The following is a 13,150-nucleotide window of genomic DNA, read 5'->3' as shown; positions in this document are numbered from 1 at the left end:
CAACAGACACATGAAAATATGCTCAGCGTCACTCATCATGAGGGAAATAAAAATTCAAAACCACATGAGATGCTATGTTATACCAGTCAGAACAGCTTGTAGTAAAAAGACATTAACAGGAAATAACAAGTGTTGGTGAGGATGTGGAGAAAAAGGAACCCTCGTGCACTGTTGGTGGGGATTTAAATTCGTGCAGTTATTGCGGAAAATAGTATGGAGGTTTCTCAAAAAGCTAAAAATAGAAATGTATGATCCAGCATACCACTACTGGATAATTGCACAAAGGAAACAAAAACACTAATTCAAAAAGATACACGCACTTCTGTTTATTGCAGCGTTATTTACTATAGCTAAGATATGGAAGCAACTTAAGGGTCCACATATATATATATATATATATATATATCACATCTTCTTTATCTATCTATCTATCTATCTATCTATATCTATCTATATATATATCTCCACACAACAGCCAAACAAGATAAGATTAGATCTTTCAGAGGATGGGTTAAACAGGCAAAGGGGATTAAGAAGTACAAAGTCCCAGTTATAAAACCAGTAAGTCATGGTGCCTAGGTGGTGCAGTCAGTTGAGCATTTGGCTTTGGGTTTGAGCTCAGGTCATGATCTTGGGGCAGTGGGACTGAGCCACACGTCAGGCCCCACACTCAGCATAGAGTCTGCTGAAAATTCTCTCTCCCTGCCCCTTGGCCCCTTCCACTTGTGTTTGCTCTCTCTGTCTCTCTGAGATAAATAAATAAATCTGAAAGAATAAAAAACAAAACAAGTCAGAGATTAAAGGTACAGTGTAGGCAATGTAGTCAGAAATACTGTAATAATATTGTATTGTGACAGACAGCAGTTACATTTACTGTGATAAATACTGACTAATGTATAGAATTTTTGAATCATTATGTTGTACACCTGAAATTAATGTAACATTGTGTGTTACATCACTATCCTTCAATAGTTACTATCCTTCAATAGTGAAAAAGAACAAATAAATAAACAGGACAAAAGTTTTCCAAAACAAAGATGAAAAACCAGAAGCAAACATCAACAGGGCCTTTGGCAACTATATTTTTTGGACATGTCTCCTTTGCCTGCTAGACTTTTCTGTATTTTCTATCTCACTGATACTAACCTACTTTATTGTAAACTTTTAGGCTTTTAAAATATATGTAAAAATAATCTCATGCTAAACTGATATTTGGCATATCTAAATAACCACACTTACTTAATCAGTACCATCTTTTTCTTTTAATTAAATTCTTTGTAGAAACAGTAGCTCCTCTTGTGTGCTTCTTTCCTGTATATTTCTGAAATGCAAGGGTGAGGGTCTAGACAATCTTCCACTCCAGATTGGTTATGGCCTCTGTTCCTTATTACTGGCAGAACTGTGAAGAGTGCAGATGCTCAGGCACCACTACAATCTTACTAAATCAGAATTTCAATGATCCACAGATAATAGTGACACACAAAGACAAGGATTGCTTCTTTCTGTTTCCTATGACGTAAATCTATGCAAGTTAGAATTTGGGACTTTTTGCTGATAAAATGAAAGAATACATTCAACAGATGAACTTATTATTGATGGGTACTGAGGTGTCTTGAATGATCGGAAATTCTGACTATAGAGGTGTTAGAGTTGCAGGATTCCAAAAAGAAGACAAGAGAAAACCATCAATGCTTACTTCTTTGGCTAATAACTTTTCCTAATTGAGTCTTTGGGGAGGAAGGTGTTTAATATGTTATGCTATTGAGAAGAAATATTGAGAATACAGACTGCAGTGAGCTTTGGAAAAAATACTCTAATAAAAGAAAAACATTGTTAATTTCCTTTCACTGAGAGAGGCTTGAGATAAAGCCAGCTTGCTTCCAAAGTGTTGCTGACAATCATGACATCAAAAATATTTTAAGATTCTGAAAGTCTAACTAGTCTCTGTATTTTCTACCTTTCCTTCTTTCCTTGAGATTCTTATCAATGTGTTCTATTGCATTGATTGATTTGCAAATGTTGAACCACCCTAACATCCCAGGGATAAATCCCACCTGGTCTTGGTGGATAATCTTTTTAATGTACTATTGGATCCTATTAGGTAGGATCTTGTTGAGAATCTTGGCATCCATATTCATCAGGGATATTGGTCTAAAATTCTCCTTTATGATGGGGTCTTTGCCTGGTTTGGGGATCAAGGTAACGCTGGCTTCATAGAAAGAGTCTGAAAGTTTTCCTTCTGCTTCTGTTTTTTGAAAATAGAGAATAGGTAAATTTCTTCTTTGAATGTTTGGTAAAATTCCCCAGGGAATCCATCAGGTCCTGTGCTCTTGTTTTTTAGTTCAATCTTGTTACTAGTTATTGGTCTATTCAAGTTGTCAGTTTCTTCCTGTTTCAGTCTTGGAAGTTTATAGGTTTCCAGGAATGCATCTATTTCTTCTAGGTTGCTTAATTTAATGGCATGTAACTGTTGATAATACCTTCTGATGATTGTTTCTATAGGAAGCTTATTTCTAATACCATTACTGTCTAGGTTAAATGACATCATCCCATAATGTGTGCCATATCTTACAGGATTCCACCCATGGGTTCTACTGCAAACTCCACACTAAATGACATATTATCAGTAAAATAAAATTTGAGAACCTTTAATAAACATTAATCCAAGTTGCCAATGTTAAATATAACAAGGATTCATGTACTTTGGTGATTAATTCAACTTCAGATACACAATTACAGATCTACTTACTACTGAATATCTTGGCCATGAGGTGATTAGATTAAGCTTAACAAAAATAGTTAGAACGAGATGAAGGGGAAATAAATGATACACCAAATACAGCTAAAGTAATGGGCAATTCTGTCAAATAAAATCATGTATAGGAATGGGCTCCTTTTAGACACATGGCAATCCTATAAATAAACCTATGACTTTATCACTCTTAGAGTGATTAGAAATTCTGCAGTCAACCACCTAATCACTGAATCTATCCTGCAACTAAGCTGCTTATCCTCTGAATTTAATTTTTTTTCTTTGGAGCATCAAGTTGCATAGGAGTTCCTCTAAACTTAAAATCCTGAGCCTATACTTTTAAAGATCATCCTTGGATATCTGATATCATGGAATGGAGAAACATCATGTATTTTGATATCAGACTTCAGAGTTTTAAATTTGGTAGCAGCACCAACTATGTGTCAGGGTTTTGAGACAGTTTTTAAACCTCTGTGGCCTCAGAATTTTTCTTCTGGAAAATGGTATTAACAGTGCCTAATTCCCAAGATTTTAGAGACTAAGTGAAATAATTCTAATTGAGTGCTGCTCAGTAAACAAATGTGCCTTCCCTCTCTACCCTTCCTTATGGTAGATTAGCAGATCTGAGAATCTTCAAAATTATTTGCTAAGTCAGTTTGCATCTCTCCATTAGAAGTGGCAAGTAATTGATGCATCCTATTTTTAGTGCTTTTCCGCTTGAGAGAATGTGAGAGAGGTAGTGCTTCCAGTCAAGAATAAGCATAAATTACATGGCATCACTCAAGATTAATATACAACATTTTTAGCAGTTATATGATCTGTCATCATGTATTAGTTCTCAGCCAGAGAAAACTGGACTGGAAAATTAGCAAGGTTGAAGGTGAAGAATAAAGTGCCCCAGTTAACACATACAGACCCTGGGAACACTACTTATCTGGAAAACTTGTAGCTTGAAAATGTCTGCATTTCTTAAAAAAAAAAAAAAGGATTTATAATGATGGTGAGGGTGACTAAGAGAGAAAAGAGGGAATGGATAAATTTGCATTTTATTTTAAGAAAACTGAACTTCACCACAGAAGTTATCTCTTATAGTTTTTGAATTATTTCCATTTTTAGATCACTCCTATAGACTCATATATAATCAAGCATACATATGTATTTATACATTACTCAACAAACTATTCTGATACACTAAAAACTTACCTAAAGATTTGTGAAGCCTCTCTTTTCTTTGCCATTCCTTGAGGATGTAACCTATAGACTGTCTTTAGGAGGTAAAATATGACTACTCAGAATTTTTTATGCTATAAATTTAGCAATTTTAAGCCAGCAGAGGGCTCCCTGCTTTGACTTGGTTCTATAGATGTCAAATCCAGCACAAATGGTTGGTAAGGAACCAAAGTAAGGCTTAATGTTTGTTATGGGCTTAAGTATTTGCTCTGTGTTAAATTAAGAAGTTTAAAAAGATGAATGAAGCAAAGCCAAGTCTCTCCTTCTGACGTTTGAGATATAATGTGTTAATTGTTTCATCATGCAAAATTTGGTCTTCCTCTGCTTCACCAGTTTGAAAACCAAATGTGTTTCGATTTTGTATCATGAGTCCACATAGACACCTGCTGTCTGATTCTTCTCACAGTTTTACATTTCTCTTTGTTCAGAGCACAAATAACACACTTTATCAACTCACTCATTCATTCATTCATTAAAGATGAGATTGACTAGCCGATCATATCTTAAACCTGGAGATGAATAGAGGCAAAGCTCAATGAAGAACAGCATTGTTTTCATGCTTATAATTGTGATTACAGTAGTCCCCCCCCTCCTTTATCATTCCAAGACTCCCAGTGGATGCCCGAAACCACAAATGAGTACCAAGCCCTATACATACTATGCTTTTTCTTATACACACAAGCCCATGCTAAAGTTGAATTTATAAACTAGGCAGAGTAATAGATTAACAATAACAACTAATAATAAGTAGAACAATGTTAGCAATATAGTGTGATAAAAGTTGTGTGAACGTTGTCTCTTCAAATATCTGATTATACCGTACTTACCCTTCTCCTTGTGATGATGTGAGCAGATGAAATGCCTAGCTGATGAGATGAAGAGAGGCAAATGGCAAGGCACTGTGATGCAGTGTTTGGCTACTTCTGACCTTCTGATGGTACATCAGAAGGGGGAACATCTGTTTCCAGACCACAGTTGAGTGTAGGTAACTGAAACCATGGAAAATGAAACTCTGGATAAGGGTGGCCTGTTGTACTTAAACTGTGCCTTTAAACCTAAGAACTATTGCAAGAAGGGAAGAAAAATATTCCTACAGTTTTCAACCCCTCCCGCCATTTTGAAGTGTATCCTACTTCTTATTGGATACATTTTGATACATATCCTACTCCTTATTGGATACATTTTGAAGTGTATCCTACTTCATTCAGTTCCTACCTAATAAAATACTCAGCAGATTTTTACAATCCCAATGAATAATGTCCACACAACACTTGGACAAATTTATTTAGGTTTATTAACATTATTGTGACAATTTAAAATACAGGTATCTCCCAGTTTTTGAAATTATGGATTAATTAAGACACCTCAGTTTTATGAAAGACCTAAATATTACTGGCCTTATAAGGCCTAACCCTAACCAATAAGAACAAGAAGGGAATTTTTGCTTCTGCGAAAAAAGGTGAAAAACAAAAATAGCATTCAGTGTTTGTTTTGCAATGAGCAGTTCTAGGGGTCACACACATCTCAGGCAGTGAGAGGAGCCGGGTCAAGCTCCTTCCTAGGGAACTACACTCAGCATCTTAGCCCCAAGCTGCCATAACTGCGAACGGTGTCTCCGAGCATCTCTGCTTTATTCCCATTTATATTCTTCACCCATTAGCAAGATGAGTTTTAAGGTACCAGAAAAACTTTGAGACTGCTCAAAATCTTTCTATATAAATTTGTAGTAATTACTTCTTCACCTTAGACCATTTTGGCTTAGGAAAGATTTCATAAGAAGTCTCTATTTCAGGTAACAGGGGAAACCTGTACTGTGGAATTGCAGGTTTCTGAAATTACAGGTTTCTGAAAGATCTGAAGAAAGTGAAAGTTTCTTCCAAGTAGTGAAAACTGGTACGATTGTAGGTCTTTCGTAATGCATAAAAGTGCAGCATAACACAAGCTTTGAAAAGCAGGGGATAACTGTACTGTGTGCTCTTCAAATTGCCAAGACAAATAGGTCAGACATATCGGACATAGGTATTAACTGTTGAATACACATATTTTGACAAATCCTATTCATTTTCATTTCAGTCATGTCTTTTTCAGAATGTAGCTCCTTAGGTTATATGGTTTTCAAAGGTAAATATAGACTTAGGCAGACAACTTATGTAACACATTTTTATGAGAACAAATATTTATTTAAGCACAATTTTAACAAACAGAAGCTGTCAAAAATGCAAATTAAATCTTCATTCTTTTTAGATTTTTTCCCTTCATTTTCTTATACACTTTGGCTTAGACACCACCAGTAAATACAACATTATTGTATTTGAAATTACTTTTTTTCAACCCTAGCAATAAAAGAAAGTAACTACAGCTGACTTTAATTTTAATAGAAAGCAACAGATATGAAAAGCAAGCATAAGTAAATAAGCATAATTACCTTTCATTAAAGAAATGGTTCATATAATCATTATATGATTATATGAGGCAATCTCAATATACTGTGGTTGTGGGCAACTGATTAAAACAAAAGAATTGAATACAAACTTATTTCCAAGGGCCGGAGGCAAGTTTCATGCTTCTAACTCCCCAGAAAGCAATGCAGACGGGAAAAAAAATCTGAAGAAATAAAATACAAGGAGGAAAAACAATTAAAATGGAATCAATACTTTTGCTCAACTGAGTTAAAAATATCTTTGTGGGGGAAAAAAGAACATAAACATTTTAGACAGTTAAATTAATCAAATTGAATTTAGCAATTGTTCACTGACAGAATTTAGCCAACATAACTTAAAAAGCATCACATTGGAGACAGCAGTGGGAGTAAAAAGTTTTGGTGTTGTTGCTTCTATTTTTTATACTCCCAAATCTGGGACATTTCTAGGGATGGGACCATGAAAATTAGATACGGAATGAGACAGAACTTTCTTGTGGCATCTGGGCATACTGGATGTAGAATGTACTGTATGAAATGATCTCACTGTTTATACAGTTTAAGAAGCATTTGGAAAAGGAGAAATAAAAACATTAGAAAGAATCATTCCTCTCTGGGGCAATGTGATCTAACATGTTATGAACTTTACCCAACATGAAGTAAAGGTTAAACACCACTGCTGACTTATCTTCTCAGTCTGTTGATCTTATGAGATATAAAAAAAGTACTAAAAAATTCTCTTTTGAATTGATGACATAGGTAAGTCATAATAAGCAGCCAGGAGACTTCATTGAGTTTACTTTTTTGCTTTCAAGTAACATCACATATTCACAATAAGTCATCCCAAATTAACCAGATAAAACTCTTGATTTCTGATGATCCTAGCAAGAATGATCATTCAATCATTCTCATATGAATTCATAGTTGTAGATTTTTTTATCATGCATAATCTAAACACCATAATGCCATTATACATATATCTTCTCTTGAGGTAAAATCCAAGCATTAGTCATGATCTTTATGCCTCAGAGCCCTTCTAAGCCAAACCATTCCTTTACTCTTACCTATGCACTAAAATTTAACTCTAAAATTGTTTTTACGATTTCCATTTTAAGTATTACTGGTATGATGATGGAAAAGAGTAATGCCCACACAAATGGGGTTATCAAGATAGCTGTGCAAGTGTTTCTCCATATGTTTTTTAATTGTGCAAACCTTTCCCAACTACTAAAATATGATCAGGTCTTCACCCCAGGAAGATCACCATTCCTGAAAAATCCACAAAAATATACAAAGGAATATATTTAAGTAATAAGATGGAGGCTTGAGGAACATTTTGGGGTGATGGGCTGGGGAGAAGCCATGGGCATTAGCTGAGGCCAGCCATCAGTATAAAGAAAATAGCATAGGGGCATCTGGTAACTCAGTCATTAAGCATCTGCCTTTGGCTCAGGTCATGATTCCAGGGTTCTGGGATCGAGCCCAGCATCCACTCCCTGCTCAGCAGGGGAGTCTGCTTCTCTCTCTCCCAGTCCCCCCTGATTGTGTTCCCTCTCTCTCTGTCAAATAAATAAATAGACTCTTTAAGAAAAAAGAAAGAAAATAGCGTGAACTGTGTTTTTTTTTTTAAAGATATTTATTTATTTATTTATCAGAGAGAGAGAGAGAGAGAGAGCACGCGCGCAAGCACATGCACAAGCGGGGGAAGCAGTAGGCAGAGAGAGAAGCAGGATCCCTGCTGAGCAAGGAGCCCAATGCAGGACTTGATCCCAGGATTCTGGGATCATGACCTGAGCCGAAGGCAGATGCTCAACTAACTGAGCCATGCAGCCATCCTTGAACTGTGACTATTTTGCTATGAAAGCCTGAATATGAAAACAAAACACCATCACCACCACCACCACCTCCCTAAACACTGATATTTCATTTTCACTGGTGGGTTGTTCAGTTTTATATGAATCTTATGGTTCTTTCTAAAAATCCATTATCCTTCACATTAGCCAGTCTGCAGTTTTCTTCAAATACATTCATTCGTTTCAGCCTATAATATGCACAATATAAAAAAAATATATCAAAAATAAAATGTACAGTTATATTGAAGCAGAAGTCAAGAATAATATTAACATTATGGAGTTGCCTCAGAAATCAAATACAATATATTTAAAGGCTGGTTTTGATTTTGTTTCTTTTGACTGTAATTCAAGAAAAATGACCTCATGGGATTTCTCATGATGGTGCCAAGGAAAATAATACCAAGGTGGGGAGTATTTATGGAGGCCCTTCGTGTGGTGAATTGCATTACTTTATGAAGATGGGTAATGTTGACAGAGGACTAGCTGCAAAGACAACTTTCAGCAGAGATGATAAATGCATATTATCAGTATAAGTAGTCCCATTCAGATCCTTAATATTCATTGAGCAACTAACTGATACCTTGTGTTGTGCAAGGTAGAGGAACCTGAAATATATTTGGCAACTGAAATTTTTATTAATTTTGAATTTAGTGTTTAGGGTCACAAGGATTCCTAAGTGAAGGCTAGGGAGAATGAAACCACTGAATTATTTGTAAAATTTTGCTAGGGTCTCACGATTCTCCTCTTCCCTACTCCCTACCCACTAGACTACCCATTCTTTCATCTGGGATCCCAGATATAGTAAGAACTTCTAATTTAACAAGAGAAAGAAAAAAAAAAATCACAGTTCAGTTCATGCCTTTGTTGTTAATCCACAACTTCACAATTAAATCTTTCTGCTTTCGAAACTATAATTCAAGTCCTATTTCCTTAAGGATCCATCCCTAACTAAGACACATTACCTTTTCTGGTGATCTAAAATGCATTTAGCTTCTTACAGAAAAAGATGCAATGTTGGACAGTTTGTAGTTTTATTTTATTTCTCTGTTTTGTTTGTTTGTTTGCCTGTTTGTCCCTATATATTATCTCTTTAAAAAGATGGAATGAAAAACTGAGGAAGTACAGAAGTCCAGTTTAGGTTCAATGTAAATGCTCAGTGAGACCCTTGCTTAAACTAACCATTGTCCTAGGTGCCTTATTGGATTATAATGTTTAATGCTTATTACAAACCTTGATAGATTGGTGCCCAATTTATTCATGTGGTGATGGGAACTTAGAATTTATGGGGTTTACCAAGAAATCACAAAACTACTAGGTATCAGAGCTGTATATATATATTATATATAATTATATATATATATCAGAGCTGTATATATATATATTATATATAATTATATATATATTACATATATATACTAGACCTAAATGTATATTCACATAAAATTTTAAGCGAGAAAATTATTTAATGTGGACTCAATAAAACCAGTTGATTATTGATTGCAGTCATTCCATTTTAGATTTTCTTTTGTCTGAAACTTCTCTTGGTTTTTGTATCAACTTATTCATTTTGGTTCACCATAATTGATTAGATTAAATGCATCATTTGAAAAAGATTTTTCATTAACATATTTCCCAACCAAGTATTTGTTCAAGGAAGGCAGAGGAAATACTACTTGGGCCAGTGTAAGAATAAATGGCAATGAAAGCAGATTTTTTTTTTCCCAATATTCTTCTCTAATCAGAGATACAATGTTTCTGGATATGTACAAACTCAATGAACACTTATTTTATCCTAGGTCTGGGCAAGTCCCAAGATTTTAACAGCTGGATTCAAAATATGAAACAGAGGAAGTTCACTCTTAGTGTCAAGCTCTGCTTGAGCTAACACATCATTAGTGGCCCTTGTCTTCAGGCTATTTCCTTGACTTCCCAGGCCCCTAGACTCTGATGCCTGAACTTTGGCCTGTGCAGATGCTCTCCCCATTTCCTCCACCCCTTTCCAAAAAAGTGCATCAATTGACAGGTGGCTAATCTGAGCCACTAATCCATATTAAAACACCAGTGGGAATGGATATTTTATTCTGCTGCTCTTCCCTGTTATGTCTATGTTTCAAGAGGCCTTATTACATATGGATCTACTAATAAACGAATCAGATATCAAATCTTAAGGGAGACAGAATAGTATCAGAGGAGGTATTTATGTGCATGTGACATCTCCTCAATCTGCTGTCTCTCAAGTTAACAAAGCTGGTGGATTTTTCTTACACCTATATCCATAATCCTACTCTGTTGGTTTGAATCCACCTACTTCTATGGATTAATAAATGACCTGAGGCACAAATAAAATAGCGTCTTAGGTAGTCGATAATTTCCATTAGAACTAGCTAGCAATACCCCATACGTCTCAAATGATTTAACCTTCAGTATACTGGAAAACAAAATGGAAGTTTTGAATGAAGTACATGAAAAATACCCACAGGAGAAACTAAATCTCTGAAATAGCTGAAATAGATTTTGATTCTCATACATGGATTCATTGTAACAAATACTGAAATAGAGCACACTGAGAGAGAAAATCTCATTTGATTTTATGCTTATTCACAGGAGCAATATAATTATGTACACTAAATCACTTAAAAAAAAGGCAAGTTAGAAAAGCTAAGTCATTTTGTAAATGGTGTGTATAGTTTCTTGATAAATTCTACCTTGACAAGGAAGAAATGTGGAATAATTTAACTATAGATAGCATTTTTTGTGAAGATTTGAGACTTAGTTACTTTCAAATAATTAAAAAGAATATTACCGCCTATTTCATTGCATATATTTTCAGCCAAATTCAGACTTTTGTATAGATTTCCTAAATTCTCCTGGAATGGATATACTAATTTTTTATGCCTAACATATCATATCCTGCCTATAAAAGGAAGAGTATATTTTTTACCTAAAAATTATTTCTCTGACATCAGTGAGGTTTATATAATAACAGCTGATTGGCCATTTATCACAACTACACCAAAAACAACAGCAACAATTTGTTTTAAGAACAACACATTACACATACAGAAGTTTCTACCAAATTATTTGGAGAAAAACAAAACCAATTCCTTGTTAAATATACTTTTTAACATAATATTTTGATTTTTTAGGGATGACAACTGTCTGCTGTACAGATAAATAGACAAGAACTTAAAGAGAGTTCAAACCTGAATTGCTACAAAATATCTCCATTTCTTATTAATGCAAGAGACAAACACAAACAAAACTAGACTAGAAATTGGAGCCAAATGGACTGAAAGTCTTTCTGAAGTGAAAACATCCGAAAGATATTAGGTAATAATACATTTTTTCCTTAGACTTTTTCAAGGATACAGTTTAACAAATGCCAACCCAAAGGAAATGAGGAATTATGGATTTTACCTCTAGTATATTCTATATATGACTAAAAAACTAAGGGTAATATACAGACAAATCGACAAAAGGCTTAAGACAAATAATTTCCAGGCACTGCAACAATTACTTGGAAGTCTTGTGTTCTCTCTCTGTGTTTATTTCTGTACCCTATTCAAAGCAGATACAATCACCGTTAGAGTTAATATGTGCTCCTTTCAGATTTACTACTATCAAGATGTAAATCAAGTATTATTGTTTTATGTTTATTTTTTTTTTTTTTTTTTTTTTTTTTTTTTTTAAAGATTTTATTTATTTGACAGACAGAAATCACAAGTAGACAGAGAGGCAGGCAGAGAGAGAGGAGGAAGCAGGCTCCCCGCTGAGCAGAGAGCCCGATGTGGGACTCGATCCCAGGACGCTGGGATCATGACCTGAGCCGAAGGCAGCGGCTTAACCCACTGAGCCACCCAGGCGCCCGTTTTATGTTTATTTTTAAATATATATTGAAATTCCTAAGTGAGGGAAAACACTATAAAAGAAAGTTTATGCGAATGTCCATGATACCAAAGTCTTATTTAAAATGAATATATATTTTTCTCAATCATTACATGTGCTCTGATATTAATTTTCAAACAAGATAATATATTAAACATACCATGATCATGGTATGTTTTCTTTTAAAAGAAAATAAACATAAACATTGGAACAAAAGTTTTAAATAATTAAGCTGAATTCTGAAACCTAAAAAATTAGGTATTTCATTATTTTACTACTCAGTGGGGGCAACAGACTCTAATAATTTGAGACAAAAAAGCACTAAGTTAATTTAGATAACAAATACAGAATCTTCAGATTATCTCCTATTATGTACAATAATTTATTCACTTCTGAAAGTCTAAACAGCTCAAGAAAGTATATATCCTTTTCAACAATACCCCTATACAATGTCCTATTGTTCCTCTATACCACACTTGAGCTATCATGATAACATCTGAAAACCAAAAACATAATAAGAACGTTAGAGATCACTTAGAGGTCTTCAAGACCTACCTAGAATTCAGAGAATATCCTTGAAGACAGTTGTCATTAATTAGCTACCATGCTTGCAAACCCATCTGGTCAAAATTGTATAAACTGTAATTAGCATAAAGTGAAAATAGATGCTACATTTCTCAAAAACATCTGTGGATTTTTCATTTTTGAATTCAAAGTTATGAATAAAGTGTCTTTATAGATACAGGATTTTAAAATTGTCCAATACTAATAACACTTGTTCTGAGGGTATGACTACCCCGTAATAGAGATTTTAAAATTGCCTTTAATCTCTTATTACATTCTTGCTTTTCTTTGTGTACAATGATACATCTTCAATTTATGCTGATTTCTAAATATTTTAATATGTATAATCTAGATATCCAGGCTTCCTTCCCAGTTCTTCCCAGGTCATTTTTTCCCCCAGCTTGAAGAATCTCAAAGGGATCATCATTGTAAGAAAAGGTCAAACTT

At 34.5% G+C, this 13,150-nt stretch overlaps 1 protein-coding gene across 3 annotated transcripts in view; it reads right to left on the bottom strand.

Annotated features, from left to right (window-relative positions):
- Nucleotides 1–5,258: 5,258 nt before the first annotated feature.
- Nucleotides 5,259–13,150, bottom strand: part of AGMO (alkylglycerol monooxygenase) — a 349,068-nt gene continuing 341,176 nt past the window's right edge. For all 3 annotated transcript variants that reach the window (XM_059395717.1, XM_059395720.1, XM_059395719.1), the window contains one exon: nt 5,259–6,586. In XM_059395717.1, coding sequence (XP_059251700.1) covers nt 6,515–6,586 — 72 coding nt within the window. In that variant the 3' untranslated portion in view covers nt 5,259–6,514. The remainder of the gene's footprint in view (nt 6,587–13,150) is intronic.

The sequence above is a fragment of the Mustela nigripes genome, chromosome 4 (genome assembly GCF_022355385.1).
Source record: "Mustela nigripes isolate SB6536 chromosome 4, MUSNIG.SB6536, whole genome shotgun sequence".
NCBI lineage: Eukaryota > Metazoa > Chordata > Mammalia > Carnivora > Mustelidae > Mustela > Mustela nigripes.
Note: the sequence above shows the minus strand (reverse complement) of the source record. Positions and strands in the feature narration are given on the sequence as shown.